General features: G+C 46.7%; 1 protein-coding gene across 2 annotated transcripts in view; it reads right to left on the bottom strand.

The window, feature by feature from the left end:
• Positions 1 to 1,709: 1,709 nt before the first annotated feature.
• Positions 1,710 to 16,396, bottom strand: part of tnxbb (tenascin XBb) — a 34,908-nt gene continuing 20,221 nt past the window's right edge. Inside the window, exons 8-21 of one of the 2 annotated variants that reach the window (XM_079368038.1) lie at positions 14,359 to 14,512; positions 13,519 to 13,788; positions 8,772 to 11,783; positions 6,387 to 6,509; positions 6,077 to 6,220; positions 5,637 to 5,756; positions 5,405 to 5,554; positions 4,466 to 4,608; positions 4,180 to 4,312; positions 3,951 to 4,102; positions 3,767 to 3,863; positions 3,529 to 3,684; positions 3,143 to 3,306; positions 1,710 to 2,843 (exon numbers count right to left, since the gene is read on the bottom strand). In XM_079368038.1, the coding sequence (XP_079224164.1) occupies positions 2,757 to 2,843; positions 3,143 to 3,306; positions 3,529 to 3,684; positions 3,767 to 3,863; positions 3,951 to 4,102; positions 4,180 to 4,312; positions 4,466 to 4,608; positions 5,405 to 5,554; positions 5,637 to 5,756; positions 6,077 to 6,220; positions 6,387 to 6,509; positions 8,772 to 11,783; positions 13,519 to 13,788; positions 14,359 to 14,512 (4,905 nt within the window). In that variant the 3' untranslated portion in view covers positions 1,710 to 2,756. The remainder of the gene's footprint in view (positions 2,844 to 3,142; positions 3,307 to 3,528; positions 3,685 to 3,766; positions 3,864 to 3,950; positions 4,103 to 4,179; positions 4,313 to 4,465; positions 4,609 to 5,404; positions 5,555 to 5,636; positions 5,757 to 6,076; positions 6,221 to 6,386; positions 6,510 to 8,771; positions 11,784 to 13,518; positions 13,789 to 14,358; positions 14,513 to 16,396) is intronic. The other variant, XM_079368039.1, reaches the window with a different exon arrangement.

Genomic DNA, 16,396 nt, shown 5'->3' on the forward strand with positions numbered 1-16,396 from the left:
TGACATCACACTCTGACCTTTGTTACCGTTCACCTGATGACATCACACTCTGTTCACCTGATGACATCACACTCTGACCTTTGTTACCGTTCACCTGATGACATGACACACTGTTCACCTGATGACATCACACACTGTTCACCTGATGACATCACACACTGTTCACCTGATGACATCACACTTTGTTCACCTGATGACATCACACTCTGACCTTTGTTACCGTTCACCTGATGACATGACACACTGTTCACCTGATGACATCACACACTGTTCACCTGATGACATCACACACTGTTCACCTGATGACATCACACACTGTTCACCTGATGACATCACACTTTGTTCACCTGATGACATCACACTCTGTTCACCTGATGACATCACACTCTGTTCACCTGATGACATCACACTTTGTTCACCTGATGACATCACACTCTGTTCACCTGATGACATCACACACTGTTCACCTGATGACATCACACACTGTTCACCTGATGACATCACACTCTGTTCACCTGATGACATGACACACTGTTCACCTGATGACATCACACACTGTTCACCTGATGACATCACACACTGTTCACCTGATGACATCACACTTTGTTCACCTGATGACATCACACTCTGTTCACCTGATGACATCACACTCTGACCTTTGTTACCGTTCACCTGATGACATGACACTCTGTTCACCTGATGACATCACACTCTGTTCACCTGATGACATCATACTCTGTTCACCTGATGACATCACACACTGACCTTTGTTACTGTTCCTTTGAGCTGTTTGACCTCACTTTGGGATTCTTAACCACTTCCTGTTTCTGTGCTAAACTTCCTGTCCTCACCTTCACTCTAACAGGTAGGGCCTTACTGTATTTCAAAATAAAAGCACACAGAAATGACTGTGTTTAAAACAGGATGCACATTCAAAATAAAAACGTAAGTATTTTTATTTTTGAATGCAAAATATGGACATTTCAAACTTGCGGTTTAAAATCAATAAAACACGTACCTTTGATGCTTTTAATCCAGGTGAAGGAAGAAGAGCTACCTGTGCTGTGAGGAGACTCACACTAACAGCTCACCTGAGCGCTCACCCTCCTGCAGGTCTCTCTGCCGCCTGCTGTCTTGTGGTTTCGGGATCATCCATCTGAGATCTGTTTCCACCAATCACAGCGCCTGAACTGACAGCAGCATCAGCACCTGTCCCCGGTGACCTCCCGACACCCACCTGTAAACAAGAGGCCCAGGTGGCTCACAGCACAGGTGAGGAGTGATGTGATTGGCCGCCTGGTGGGCAGAGAGGTGGAGGCGGCTGCACCCCTGGGACTAATTAAAAATAAAAAATGTTTTTTAAAAGGACGTCTGGGATGGAGGCCGGCTCGATCCCAGCAGGTTTCTATCACAGAGATCGTTTACTGCACAAATGGACGTCACCATGCGTCACCACATAGATAGAGTATCTATCTATCTATCTATCTATCTATCTATCTATCTATCTATTAACTAAAGACATCAAAGGTTTGTTGCAAACAAGAACATGTCATCATTTCTTTAAGAAGATCGTTTCCATTCTTTAATAGTAAATTCAAATTTAAAGCGTGTGTCCAATTCCTTTTTCACTGCATGCACATCCGTTATTATCCTGCTTCATCCTTCCTGGTTCGCAGGAGACCATCCCATCTGTCTTTTGGTTTCACCTGGACTGTTGACCAGTCAATCACAGGGCGGTGAAGACGACAGAATGAGCAGCAAAGGTTTGATTTTCAAACATTTTATTATCATATTCCTTTAGGCAGCTTAATAAAAATAAAATCACAAAAATGGAGAGATTTACAAAAAAAGAGAACACGGAGCGGATTTTAAGCTCGACAAACACAAACTCAACTCTCCGTCACTCACCTGCAGCTCGTCTGATTACTGAGAGGCCACAGTGCATGTGAGCGGACAGCAGGGGGCGCTGCTGAGCTTTAAAGCAGGGCTGAATCAGAGTCAAAGAGCTTTAAAGCACAAGCAGACTGAGTTTGTTTCAGCTGAAACATTTATGAGTAAAACACAAACCTGTACATCTTCTCCCCTTGTGTCAGAGAGAAGAAACACTGTGTGTGTGTGTGTGTGTGTGTGTGTGTGTCGACCGACCTGAAGACATCAGTGACATTTACACCGACACAAATATTCTGTTTACGTGTAGCTATAAAGTCATCAACATTTTTAAATTAATTGTGAAGCTGGTAGAGAGCAGGAGTGAATGTGGGTGAACTGGCCCTTTAAATAAAGAGCTAGAAGGAGTGAATGTGGGTGAACTGGCCCTTTAAATAAAGAGCTAGAAGGAGTGAATGTGGGTGAACTGGCCCTTTAAATAAAGAGCTAGAAGGAGTGAATGTGGGTGAACTGGCCCTTTAAATAAAGAGCTAGAAGGAGTGAATGTGGGTGAACTGGCCCTTTAAATAAAGAGCTAGAAGGAGTGAATGTGGGTGAACTGGCCCTTTAAATAAAGAGCAGCCCTGCTTTAAAGAAGCAAAGATCAAAGTGAATAAACTGTACAATCTACAGATACTGATAACTGACCTCTATACACATGAAAACATACGAGTTCAACTCTGCTGAAGTGAGAGCAAAGCTCCCTTTTTATAAGTGTGTGTGTGTGTGTGTGTGTGTGTGTGTGTGTGTGTGTGTGTGTGTGTTTGCACATGTTTGAACACACTCCCGTCCATGCATGTGTCGTGTTCAGCAGTTCATTCTCCTCCTCTTCATCCTCTGAAGGCCGTCGGTCTCATCTTCATCTCAGTGAACGAGATGGAGTGATCTTTCCCTTTCCAGCTGGTCCAGATGATTCCCTGAAACACACACACACACACACACACACATACACACACACACACACACACACACACACACACACACACACACACACTGAAGCAGTCCATCGCTGCAACACCTGTTCACCTGATAACTGCTCTCATATCTGGCAAACCCAGGGGCGTCCAAAACGGCCTTCAAAGCCCCGCCTACCTTCTCTGGTCCAATCAGATCCAGAATCTGAACTCTTACTTCACATCCATGAACTTAATATTTGAATTCTTTTGACCAGCTGAGCGTTACTAACATAAGGAGTGGCCCCGTCCGTGGAGGTTACCTGGTGTTTGACGTCGATGCCGTACAGGCCGTTGAGGTTGGCCTCGTGGCAGTTCTTGTACCACCAGCCTCCTCGGTACGACATGGCACAGCGGGTGATGAACGGCGTGGGGTCGCGGTCTTTGGTGGAGAACAAGCGGCCGTTGTGATAAGTGAGAGAGTCGCCTGAAAGATGAAGGACAAGAGGAAGGAGGAGCGTTAGAAGCACAAAGGTCCGAGCGTCATTCCACCCAGTCTGAGCCTGTCAGGGAGAAACACTGAAGCTATCTCAGCCTGTTCAGCAGCAAATCTCCCAAAACATTTGAACTTCAAAGTCATTTAGATGTCAAATCTGTAAAAACTTCAAAATGTTAAAAAGGTGAGATCTGATCCACGTCTTCCTCCGACCTGCCGTGCCGCTGTATCCGCCCACAGTCAGTTTGTAGTTCCTCTTCGCCACTTCAAAGGTGGAGTATTTGGCGAACACTGACTCGTCTTGGTCTCGCAGGTCGACTCGCAGGTTCATCTTGGTCATGGTGGTCAGGTTGTGGAGGCTCTCCAGACCTGAGAGATGACCCCGTCAGACAAACTGTTCAGATCCACGTTTAAAGAACTGCACAGTTTGACATGAAGCACGTTCTCTCACCCAGCCAGAACTCTCCGCCCAGATCACCAAAGCCTTTAATGTAATCCTTCCAGCCTCGGAAGAAATCCACCGAGCCGTCCTTCCTCCTCTGGAAGACCTGCAGGCAGGAATCACACACACCAGGTTCAACTACAGGAGACATCCAAAGCACCTGAGACAAGAGTCTGAATGACGTTCAGCGTACTATCCAGCCTCCTCCGTCTGTCTCCATGTCGCAGTAAACCATCATTGGCTGCCCGAGTTTCCCCTGAGGGAAGATCTCCACCTCCCCCGACGTGGTGATGCCGTTCAGCAGCTCCTGAGAGCAGTCTGTGGGGAAGGGGAACCTCAGGGTGCCTGAGGGAGGAGGAGACGAGCAGTCAGACTTGTGTTTGTGAAGCCTGACGTCCACCTGACATGTGAGCAGCTGTTACCAGTGATGAACTCAGTGAAGACCACAGCCGAGTCCTGCCCCCCCTCCACCGCCTGCAGCTGCACCTTGTACTTGGACCCAGGATGGAGGCGGCTCAGCTTGAGCTGAGTCTCTGCTGCATCTACAATCAGCTCCTGTGGGGGAAACACATCAGTCACTTCTAATGGAGATCAAATCATCTCATCTGAAGGTTCGGGGCGGGGCGGGGCGGGGGCGGGGGCGGGGGCGGGTCCATGCTCCGACTGCAGGGCGCTAAAAAAACAAAAAATCTGATTGACAAACTTCACCTTCATTTCCTGATCTTCGGTCTGATATGTCAGTCTGTAACTTCCAACGGGTTTTGAGGGGGGTTTCCATGACAACAGAGCGGTGCGAGGGGTCACATTGCTGGCCTGGAGGTCTCGTGGTCCTTCGACATCTTGCCCAGAACCTGCAGAGGACAAGCATTAAATAACAGACAGGTCTGATCTGGATGAAGTGCAGGACCTTCACCAGCACTCCCATGATGCCCTGCAGGACCTTCACCAGCACTCCCATGATGCCCTGCAGGACCTTCACCAGCACTCCCATGATGCCCTGCAGGACCTCCACCAGCACTCCCATGATGCCCTGCAGGACCTTCACCAGCACTCCCATGATGCCCTGCAGGACAGGGCATCTGTCCTCTGTGAGCCTGCAGACGCCCTGACTCTCCTCCTCCTCTCTTCACTTCTCAGGTGAAAGCTTCTCATAGATCTAATTGATCATTATCATTAAACTAATACAAACATGTAGGCCGTGCTGTATTCACTGTTCCACTCTTTAAAGACACTGGTATCAAACCACAGAGACCCTCACACACTGAACGATTAAAGAGTTCATCTGAAGCATCAAAAACAATCTTACGTTGTCTCATTCAGATGTTTTCATGATGATTCAAAATGAAGATCCTCATTCAGTCCGTGCAGAATCACGTCCCCTGTTTGTACCAGAGGTGTGTGTGTGTGTGTGTGTGTGTGTGTGTGTGTGTGCGTGTGTGTGTGTGTGTGTGTGTGTGTGTGTATACTAACCTCTGGTGGTGAAGCTGTATTATTCACTCCTTTTGTTTTTCAAAACGATTAAAAAACAAAGGTCTTCTCTCGGTTGGTTGAGAGTGACGGTCCCCTGTTTGTAGTACAAGTGTGTGTGTGTGTGTGTGTGTGTGTGTGTGTGTGTGTGTGTGTGTGTGTGTGTGTGTGTGTACTGACCCCCCGTGGTGGTGAAGCTGGTCGTGGCCTCCGTGCTCTCCTTGCTGCCCAGCTGGCTGGTGATGGTGACGGTGTAGGTGGTGGACGGTTCGAGTCCGCTCAGGCTGTGTTCTGCTGCGTTCCCAGACACCGTGATCTTCAACTCGGAGTCTGAAGAAACACGGAGAAACTCAAAAGAGGATATTTAACAGCAAACGGGGAAGAACACTCTTTGGCTTCTGTCACCACTTACCCGTCCCGGAGCCATAAACAATGGCGTACTTATCAACGGCGGCCAACGCTGGTCGCCACAATAACAAGGCTTTGGTGTCTGAGACGTTTACGGCTCTGAGGTCCGTGGGGGGGTCCGGGACTACGAGAGACAGACACAGAGCGCACTGAGTTTATCTGCACCAAAAACAAACCAAACAGAGAAAACATCTAAAAAGATGCTTGAACGTGTTGAAGAGAAAAGAAGAGTTTAGTTTGTGCAGCATCAGCGATGAGGAAACACTCACACACGTTAGTCCAGATCAAACGCCTGCTGCACATGTTCCCACATCAACAAGGATTTCACCATTAAATAAAGATTTGCAGGTTTCTCTCCGTCATCTGCATGTGACGATTCAAACACTTCCTCCCTCTCATCCTCCACGCCGCCTGACGTTTCACTCAGAAACCCCGGAGACTTACGAGTGGTGACGAAGTCTTTTAATGGATCGCTCTCGTCCAATCCGAGCACAGAGATGACGCTGACCTCGTAGGTAGAACCAGGTGAGAGCTTTGATAGGTCTAAAGTGGAGTCACCCGAGTCCAACGACACCGACACCGGCTCACCTGCGAGGACATTAAACCTGTCTTCACTTTTCAAACTCAAACTTTTCAAGGCCTCTGAAAATGAAGGCTTTAAATACTATAAAAAATATGAAACTTCAAAATATTTCGAGGGATAGATTTACAACATTAATGCAGTCCGAGGGGGGGGGGGGGGGGGGGGGCTCACCTTCCTCTGTGTGGGTGTAGGTCACCTTGAAGCCGCTGACTGAAGACTTGGGTTTGGTCCACGACACAGTCAGAGAGTTTTCGGTCAACTCACTGAACACTATGTCGGTGGGAGGCTCCGGTCCTGAAGAAGACCAGGATGAAGATGAAACACGGCTCGACAGAAAACCATCACAGAAGATGAAAAGAAAACTTTTCACAGATGGTGTCAAAGGTTTATTAAAGACAAGTGAAAAGACGTGTAAAGAGTGAAAACAGTGAATTTTATTTACAAACCACACATTTACTATTAGTGCTTTGATGTGTGTATATATGTACAGTGCAAACATATATACAGTATACAAATCATATACAGACAGACAGGAACTGGTTTTAACAATGAGATGCAGGTGATGGATCCTGGACAGCAGCAAAAGAAGAAAGATTCAACCAAAAGTTAACTGGTCCATTTAACCTGAAATATAAAGGCTGAAGAAATATTGGACATATTTAAGCAGGTGTTGTTAAATAAAGGACAAACCAGTGCACTCTCTCTGTCTGAACATGTGAACAGTGTGCATGCATCCTGAAATGTTCTTCCACTTCTGTAAAGCTTCATATTCACACACTTGTATTACAGAGGAGTCAAAGACTCTCCTTGTAATACCAATGATCCGTAATGATCAATGATCAATGATCCGTACTGTAAACCTGCACAGTGCAGACACGCTGGATGTTACTTTCACTCATTTAGGCAGGAAGACAGACGAACAATGGAGACCAGCCGCGGTCTTACCCTGCTTTGGGTGAGAGGTGATGAAGTGAGGTCAGTGAAGCTGGCTGTTAGCTTACCCTGAATGAGAGAAGACCAGAGCAGCAGTGAATGAACTGGATCATGTTTGTTTTAAAACTCTCGTTTGATGCCACCTCAGTCAGGTTTGCTGCTCTGCAGTCCTTAACGTCCCTTTCATGTGTCCCATCTGAAGCCTTCAGCCAGCGAGGTGACGTTAGAGCACATGAAAGCATGCTAACTAGCATAACTAAGTAATGTAACTTAACCGTTAGCATGCCTGAAACAAGCCGAATACTCCAATGTTGGATATTAAGTAAATATACTGCAGTTCCTCAGTTGTCCACTTGAGGTTGTCTGCAGAACGAAGGAATGATTGCTAACTTTTACAGCAGTAATAAATACTGAACTAAAAAGCATACTAAAAAACTTTTGGTCTCTCGCTCATTTCTTCTGCAGCGATTTTAAACAACTCCAACAACTATTTTAAATATATTTAGTCTAAAAGTTCTGCATATATTTGCATGTTTAGGGGTGTGGCTGAGTTAAATGACAGCTGGATCCAGATCCAGACTGTCACCTCTCTACCTTACTCAAGCTAGTTCAAGAGTTTAGTAGAGTCCACATTTCCAATATGGCGACTGTCGTCAGTGGACCTCATGATGCGTCTCTCGACACTAAAGAGTGACGATGCTGTGATGTATTTAACATCCTCTGGCCTGAACCAAACCGAAGGGACTGTTTACGAAGCTTTATGAAGTGTTCATCATGTATTCAGATATGTTACATCTGACTGTGAATAAACCTACTACTCCATGAAAAGTCACAGTTAGCACTCTGTCATTTATCTTTCTCAAAAAGAATAATCATATTCTCTGAAGTTTAACTTCTTCTTTTTAGTTTATCAGCTGCTATTTAAAATGTAACTTTATGAGAAGTTCATTATTGATTGACTTTGGAGCGCAGAAAACGGAAAAAACGGCTCACACAAATATCTGCACAGTCCATAAAAATAGTCAATGTTAGGACTTAAAAACACGTTTTTTGGGGGCTCGACTAAGTAAATCATAATTTGAGTAATTCTAAACAAACACCTCTAAAAGAAACTGATGCTAATGTTGCTAATTACTCAACAAGAAGACCACAACAATCGGCATACATTAGCATGTGTGTATGCTAACAATCAGCGCTAACTCCTGCCTGAGGTTTGACATCAAACAGCAGAGTGAGATGTATGACTGCTAGCTCATGAATGAATGACAGCTCACAAAGAAGTACACAAAAACAACACGATGAAGAGTCACTGAAAACCAAACAGACGTGATTACCAGACCAAACACGAGGGGACAAACTGTAAATGACGAGTTTACAGTTTAAAAGAGCGTCACAGCGCCGGAGCTCTTGAAATGAAGTCGAATGAAGCATTAAGATGGTGAGCAAACATTTATAGTTGTAAGACGAGTGATAATTAGTTCACAAACAACATTTTGTTTAGACCAACAAAAGACGTGGGTGCAGTAAAGACAGGACGTGGGTGAACAGGCCTGTTCATAACATCGACAGTGACGCTGAAGCAACGCGCAGTAGAAACGGTTCTGCTGTCACAGTTGCTTGTACCTGTACTGATGACGAGCTTGTGCAGTCTGGACAGGACGCCACGACCCTTCCCAAGCAACGTCACGGTGTAGTCGGTCTGAGCAGGCAGGTTCTCAAACTGGAAGGAGCGAGCTGAACCAGGAAGAACTTGTTTGAAGGTTTTGCCGCTTGCTGTCACGGGTTTAGCTGTGGCGCCGCTCTGGATTGTTGGAAATTCTGTAAACACACTTTCAGGTACCTTATTCTCGTCTTCATTTTCTCCCGTTTCTGATTCCTTTTCTCTGGTTGTTTGAGCGCCGTCCTCTTTCTCAGCGTCGTCTTCCCGACCTTTCCCGGTGTTCTTTTGCTTTGGCCCTGTGTCTTTTTCATTTGTGTTTCCCGTAACTACAAAGTTTTCATACTTTCCCTCTGGTGAGTCCCAAACAAGCTTGAATCCATCTGATGTCTGGTTTGTCACTCCCACGTAGTCCAGAGGTTCCCTCGTGACTCCAGAGGAAGAAGTATTTGATCCAGGCAGAGTTGTGGAATCAGTCCTTTCCATCTTTTCAGTTTGAATTGGAAGCTCACTTCTGGAAGTATTAAAGGTTTTTGTATTCTCTCTTCTTTTACCCACATTAAAGGCCTTTCTTGGATGACCATGATTTTGTGCTGTTGGACGTCTAGTTGGGGGTCCTCTCTTTGGAACTGTAGCCGGTCTCTGTGCTCTATGACCCAAGTTGGTTGACCCATTTTTTTTGATTGCAGGTCGACCTTGACTTGTAACGCCGCTGTCTTTACCACCATTGGCTACCTCTTTAAGTGTGCCAGTGTTAGATTCTTGGCTGTTAAGTTCTTCGACCTCCATGTTAGTTTCTGTTTCTTCAGGCGAGTCAAGCTTGTTGATACGGTCATGTGGAGTTACCACCGTACTGCCTTGTTCTCCTACTTGTCCATGTTGGACTCCCTGGGCTGGGATGGAGGTGTCCTGCTCTCCTGGTTTGTTTTCAGGGATATTCTCTTTTTCTAAAAGGTGAGTTTGTCTGTCAGCTGCAATAATGCTGCCACCGTTTAGCTTTCTTGTTGGGAGGGGTCTACGCACCGGACCTCTGTAGGGATGTTGAGGTGGTCTCAGAATTATTAGGGTTTTGTTTTGGAGAAGGCGACCAAACACTGGACGAGGGACTTGACCGCTTTTCGTTGGCTGATGAGAAGAGGACCCAGCGCTTCCTCTGAGGGTCTGATTGAACTCGTTGGTGATTCCTGGTGTGAACGTATTTGTCCCAACTCGGTCATTCCTCTGCTCTCCTTTTGGACCTGTTCCTGGAGCCAGATAGGATTCCTCAGAAACAGGAGTGGGTGAGGCGGCTGGACCTTCAGTGGAAGACAACACCTCTACCTTTGTTTCTGATGCAGGATTTAAAGGTCGAGAGGGCGGAGGAAGGCGCCTCAAATTTGGACGAGTTCGGTTCTGGAGGGGTCCGAAGTTTGTAAATGTACGATGTGGGAATCCTCCCTTTGGAGGAACACGGCGAAATGGGATTTTTCTTGCTGTTGGCACCTTTTTCTCATCCTTTTCATGTCCAGAGGTCGGAGGTGTCGGTGTCCCATCTTCATCTCTAATTGTGTGTCTCACAGGTGCGTCTTCCTTGGAGGATGATTCCTCTGAAGCAGATGGTGGTGCTGTAGACGATAATTTGCTGGTGGATCTATGTGAGGTCTCAGGTTCTGTTCTGGGTTCGAGGTTTAAACGTGAAGGGGGATGTTGAGGAACTCTGAACTTTGGATTCTTCCATGTTCCCACGTTTGGATTTTGACGACGATCGTGCAGAGGTTTCGTTGGCGTGCGACGGAAAAAAGGCAAGCTGACATTCCCTTTGGTTTGTAGTCTTCTATCTTCAGTCTTTATTGCACCTCTGCTGTTGTCACCGTCTGGTTCTTGGCTTGTTGCTGAATGGGACGTAGACGGTGAAGGTAATGGTGGTGATGATGGTGATGATGGTGATAATGGCTCCACTGGAGGGGATGGAGATGATGAGGACTGCGAGCTTGCCAAGGAGGAGGACGAGGACCTGAATGAGGACAGGGGCTTCAGCCCTCCTACAATCTGCCCTCTTACTGTTTCAGCATCGACAGAGAGGTCTGACGGTTTGGACAGGTGAACAGAAAAGGTTGTTATATTTAAACCGTCAAACGTGTCCGTCAGGAGCTTATGCAGAGGATCTGGTGAATAATCCAGGTCAGCAGTTTCAGAGGAACCGGGTGTCTTCCCGTCCAGAACTTGCCCTGAGCTTGTACATCCGCTGCCCTTAGCGGGTAATCTGACGTGCGTCACTTTAATTTTGTTCATACATTTCTTTCCTTGGCTTCGAACGGTCCCAGTTGGCTCTGAGGACATTGAAGCAGTTTCGTTTCCTCTGCCTTCTTCGCCAACATCTGGTTGCTCTCTGGAGCCAACAACAAAAGTTGGTCCCTGCGAGCTGCTTTTTCTCCTTGTATCTAAATCAATCCCAGATATTAGAGCTGCATTTCTTGCATCCTTCGCGTCCGTGTTTTGTCGCGTTGCACTCTGGTCCTTTAAATTCAAAGCTGTCGTCCCGTCATGGACGGTCGGGACGACTCGCTGAGAATTTTTGGCAGATATTTGTGTGTTATTTTTCTCACCAACGGGGGTGGTTTTCAAAGTACCAGGGTCAACTTTCCTTCCATCGGGCACAACTCTAGTTGTGTTGAAACGGAAAGTCCTTGCGACATTTGGCTTCTTAGACAATGTGGGCCTTTCAGCGAGTTTCGGCCTGGCTCCATGTGCTGGCATCTTGTTACTGGGTCGAGGTTTCTTTCTTGCAATCGGAGAGGTTGTGGAGTCTCTGTTGGATGCGTCGATCCCTCCGACTTCTACAGCGTCTTTAGAATTCTTAACGTCCCAACGGGACTGACGGTCAAAGTTTTGTTTCTTATCTGCTGGATAAAATTCTTGACCTTTGTCAGCAACATCTTGTCTTGGTGCTTCTGTGACCTGCAGGGTCAAAGCTGCGGGTGCCCCCGGTAATGTCTGCCCTGAAGATATAAAAGGAGTGAGCGTTTGGATCCAACGTTACAGAAGAAGAGAAGTTTGGAAGAGCAGATGTTTAGTAATTGGTCAGAGTTATACTTCGCAGCAGTTTGTACGTTATTCTGCAAACTTATCAAACAAATCAGCTCAACGGTACCTGTGAGGAACCTGCAAAGAAAAGTTGAAAAGCGGTTAATATTCAGCTCAGTCCGTGGAAATCCACGGGCTTGGCGTCTGGGTCACTGTTGAGAGGGAAAAGTCACGGCTGAGTGGTTTCATTATTTTTGCGGCTGGAGGGTTGCGGCTGGATCATGCTTCATTTACTCTCACAATAAGTTTTCTCCACGCTGTCATGTGTTTTATATGATGTGTTCCATTGAATGATGAGGTGTTAGAACACAAAGAAAACCTTCCCTCGGCCTCATTTAGCTGGAGCAGGTCTGCTCTCACCTCAGTAGTTCTGCACAAGATACACACAAACGATAACACACATGAATTGCTCAACAGGGTATTTACCCAGCGAGGGGGGGGGGGGGGAGGGGTGTTTGGGTTGGAGTCAAAGTCGACCATAATGTGTGTGTGCACTGTGTGGACTATGGTGGATAGTTCTACCAGGACCAGCATGGGAAACATTCAATTTGGGATTTGATTATTAATACTGAGATTACAGCATGTGTCCAACCTCTGACGGGTGTAACAGCAGACAGATACATGATGTTACAGTTTATCCTCAGCTGCACCTACAAATGTTCCAAATGGAAAAACCTCGAACATCTTTCATAAGAACATGCAGCGAGCACGACCTGCAGGAGGAGGCAGGAGACGTTTCACACTGAACAGTCGAAGTGTCTAAACATGCAGCAGACACCTGGAGAACACTGAAGAGCGTCTGAGACCAGAGAGAAGAACAGGAGACCTTTAAAGACCAAAAGCTGTTTAAAATGAGTCTTTGTTGAGTAACACGTTTCACTATCTCTCCATCCTTTAAGCTTCTCGTACGGCTCACATCTTCTCCCAGGGAGCAGAAAACGAGTCAAAGTGTTTCCCTGCCAAACTTTGAATTCAAACCACCTTCAAGGATCCGGACAGAGGGAAGGACGTGTCCCCACACGCTGCGAGGACGCAGTCTGAAAACGCAGGACGTCAACATCTAACAGGATTTAAATAATATTTTATGGAGCTTAATCTGTTTATTTTACCTTTGACACGAGTCATTTATATAACATCTTTTGTATTTCTGGTAGAGTAAGTTGATTTCTTCAGGGTTGGATTTAGTTACCTTTGATTTACCTGCATGAACGTCCATTTTACCTTTTCATCATTTGAATCCCTCCAGTCGGGTTTCTCTTCACTAATTCATCATTCTGTAAGTCTCAGTGAGTTCCTGCTTTTATGGAGTCTTTATTATGAACATGTTTTTATTTAACCTTCTGTGGGGCGGAGGGCTCACTGCTGGAGTTTCTGTGTCCTGCCAGGGTCAGAACACAAACACACCCAGAAATCTGAGGTCCAAAAGCTCGGCATGTTTTCCATCACAGAGGCAGATAAGGGCGCTGCAGCGTTTAAACTCTGACTCATCCCTTTTTACACGTCTTTTCCTTTTTATTGCTGTTTATAAGTCGAAGTAGCGTGTGACCAAGCCATGCAATAAATAAACCAAATCCATGTGGCGTCGTCTCCTGCAGCTTTAAGGGAAGTACTGCACAGAGATGAAACATCCTGAACCTCACGATGACTCACCTGGAGTAACCTGCGTGACAGCTGGTCCACTCTGACCTGCGCCCTTCTCCGCCACAAGTGTGACGTCATACAGTCGCCCCGCCTCCAGCTCCTGGATGTGGGCGGAGTCTTGGCCGGGCGGGAAGGTGAGCTCCCTGCTGCTTCCTGCTCCATCGTTGGGCGTGATGGTCATGCGGTACCTGTCGATCTCACCCTGCGGCGGCTCCCATTGGAGGACGGCGGATGTCGAGGTCGTCTTGACGACGTGGAGGTTGGACGGACCGGAGAGGACTGAGGAAGAGGAAGAGGAAGGAGAAACAGAATGACAGCCATGTGGTCGTGAGCATCCGTTAACCCGTACACTAAAGGTCACCAGAAGGTCGGGCACCGAGACGCGAAAACAAGCGTTCTGTGTTTCTGTCAGAGCGAGCGAGTTTAGGATACGACAATCACTGTCGGGTTACTTCACAAATCTATGAGCCACTAGTTTAAATATTTGAGATGAACAGGATTTCCTGACTCCTGGAGTCCAGGTGGACGATGAATGGACAGAGAGAAAACGCTTTTCACTGGTAGCAGCTTTTTCTGGGAGCGATTCGGTCCGGGGAAGTGGATACACAAACATTTACTTTGGCTCATGAGATTTCCTCGTCTTGACTTTGCTCACAGTTTCGCTCCTGCAGCTGCCGCAGACGACATCCTTCACAGGAAAATGTTTAAACTCTGCCAGCCAACGTCTGACAGACAAAGTCCAGGACCGGCGTGCTATGGTTCAGGTATCTATGGTTAGTTCTGGAGTCATGAGACGAGTCTAACGGCTCCCTGGTGTCTGCTGAAGAGAAAAAGAAATAAAGGTCTCACGGGTCATGAATTCAGCCGAGCTCTCGGCCCCTCTCCTCCCGTCCATCTCTCCCGTGATGCTGACGGTGTACTCCTGACCCGCCGCCAGCCCCGTCTGCGTGAAGGTGTCCCGGGCGCCGTCCACCTGCACGCTGATCTTCTGGTCGCTCTCCTTCTGTTTGAGACACAGAGAAAGGTAGGCGTGGTTATTTGTGCGTCCAGCAGCAGCTGGAGCATCACGTGGATCCTCGATCAGGTGAGCAGCTCTCAGGTCTTTACATCTGCTAAAGGCGGGAGAGTCCACAGTTCAAAGGTCATGTGGATGTCGTACCATCTTATTCTAGTCCAAACTCTTTTTGTCTTCTTCCTCTTAAAAATCTAAACATCACCTCCTCACATTTAGAAGAGCTGCAGGATGTGTAACCTCCTTCTCCTTCTTGTCTGGGTTAATTGTTTAATGTGTCTGAACACACTGACTCATGCAGCCCATCAGCACTTGAACTTGATCCAGTCTGAATGGATTCATGGAGACATTGAACTCCTACACAGCGACCAGAGGAGAATGTTTTCTTCCTGTTTGGAGGAAAATACTGATGCAGAACAACTAACGAGATGAGATTTCTCCAAACGGTTTGTTGAACTGAACTGTACCCTGACTTCAAGTTCAGCCAGCTGACAGAACAAAGAGCTTCTCTGTAATAATAATAATCATAATATTAAAAATCACAATGTAATCATGGTCGAGAGGAGCAGTGGAAACATTAAGCTGTCTGCAGGGCATCAGTGTGTGTGTGTGTGGGCAAACACAGATGCTCAGTGTTAGAAAGGCTCGCTGCATTGGAGGACTATGTTCTCCTTCTACTGTATTTAAAGGACCAATCAGAGAGCTGCTCTCTTCCTCTGTGATCATGAAGGAAACCTGCTGTGTTGAAGCTTCTCTGACAACAATGCAGCAGCCAGTATGTCCTCCTTCTAACTTTAGATTCTGCTCCTGAATGCTCTGGATCTGATTGGACCAGAGAAGGTAGGCGGGGCTTTGAAGGCCGTTTTGGACGCCCCTGGGTTTGCCAGATATGAGAGCAGTTATCAGGTGAACAGGTGTTTTTTTTTCTTCTTTTTTTTGTCATATACTTTATTAATCCCGCGAGGGGAAATTCGGTTTTTCACTCTGCATTAATGGAGAGGTCTCAGAGTGAGGGGGCTGCCCACAGCGAGCGCTCCAGAGCAGTTTTGGGGTTCGGTGCCTTGCTCAGGGGCACCTCGGCAGTGCTCAGGAAGTGGACTGGCACCTCTCCAGCTACCAGACCAATTTCCGGACTTGGTCCGTGCCGGGACTCGAGCCGGCGACCCTCCGGTTCCCAACCCAAGTCCCTACTGACTGAGCTACTGCCGCCCTCAAACACACGTGTTGCAGCGATGGAAGCGGGCAGTGGAACTGCTTCAGATAGAAGTGATTGTACCCGAGCTAAAAAGGTCTCTTTTAATCAGCACATGTTTTTCTCTCCTTCACAGGTTATGTACATTATACTATATAAGTTTAATGCTAATGCTAATGCTAACTGTACAGGTTTAACCTGTAATTATATAACTATCTATCTATCTATCTTTAGGAGCGTGACTTTTCTTGACTCCACAGCTGAAACAGGCTGTAATGGCTGAAACGTATTTCTTGGGGGGAAAAGAGCCCGATCAAAGTCCATTTACTAGAAGCTCTTGAGCAAAACTGCAGCGACATCACATGGCTCTTTAAAGCCAGCAGACTAACTGCTGGTCGAGCTGGAAACAGACAAGAACAGGTGGAACTGATGATTTTAGCTAAGTAAGAAAACTGTTGTGTTTTGACTGTTTGTATACAAGACAACTTTTTTTTTTTTTCCGTGTAAAGTGGCGACATGCAGTGACTCTGATAACCTTTCGCACATGGGCGTTACGCTTCCAGCGTCCTGGACTCCACAGTTCTTGTGCCACTAAAACATTGATGCATCATTCATGTTCCATGTTTACATCTCGCCGCCACCGCAGAAGGAAGAGTCCGCGTGCACACACCGCCGCCAAGCGA

The sequence above is a fragment of the Symphodus melops genome (genome assembly GCF_947650265.1).
Source record: "Symphodus melops genome assembly, chromosome: 18".
Classification (NCBI taxonomy): domain Eukaryota; kingdom Metazoa; phylum Chordata; class Actinopteri; order Labriformes; family Labridae; genus Symphodus; species Symphodus melops.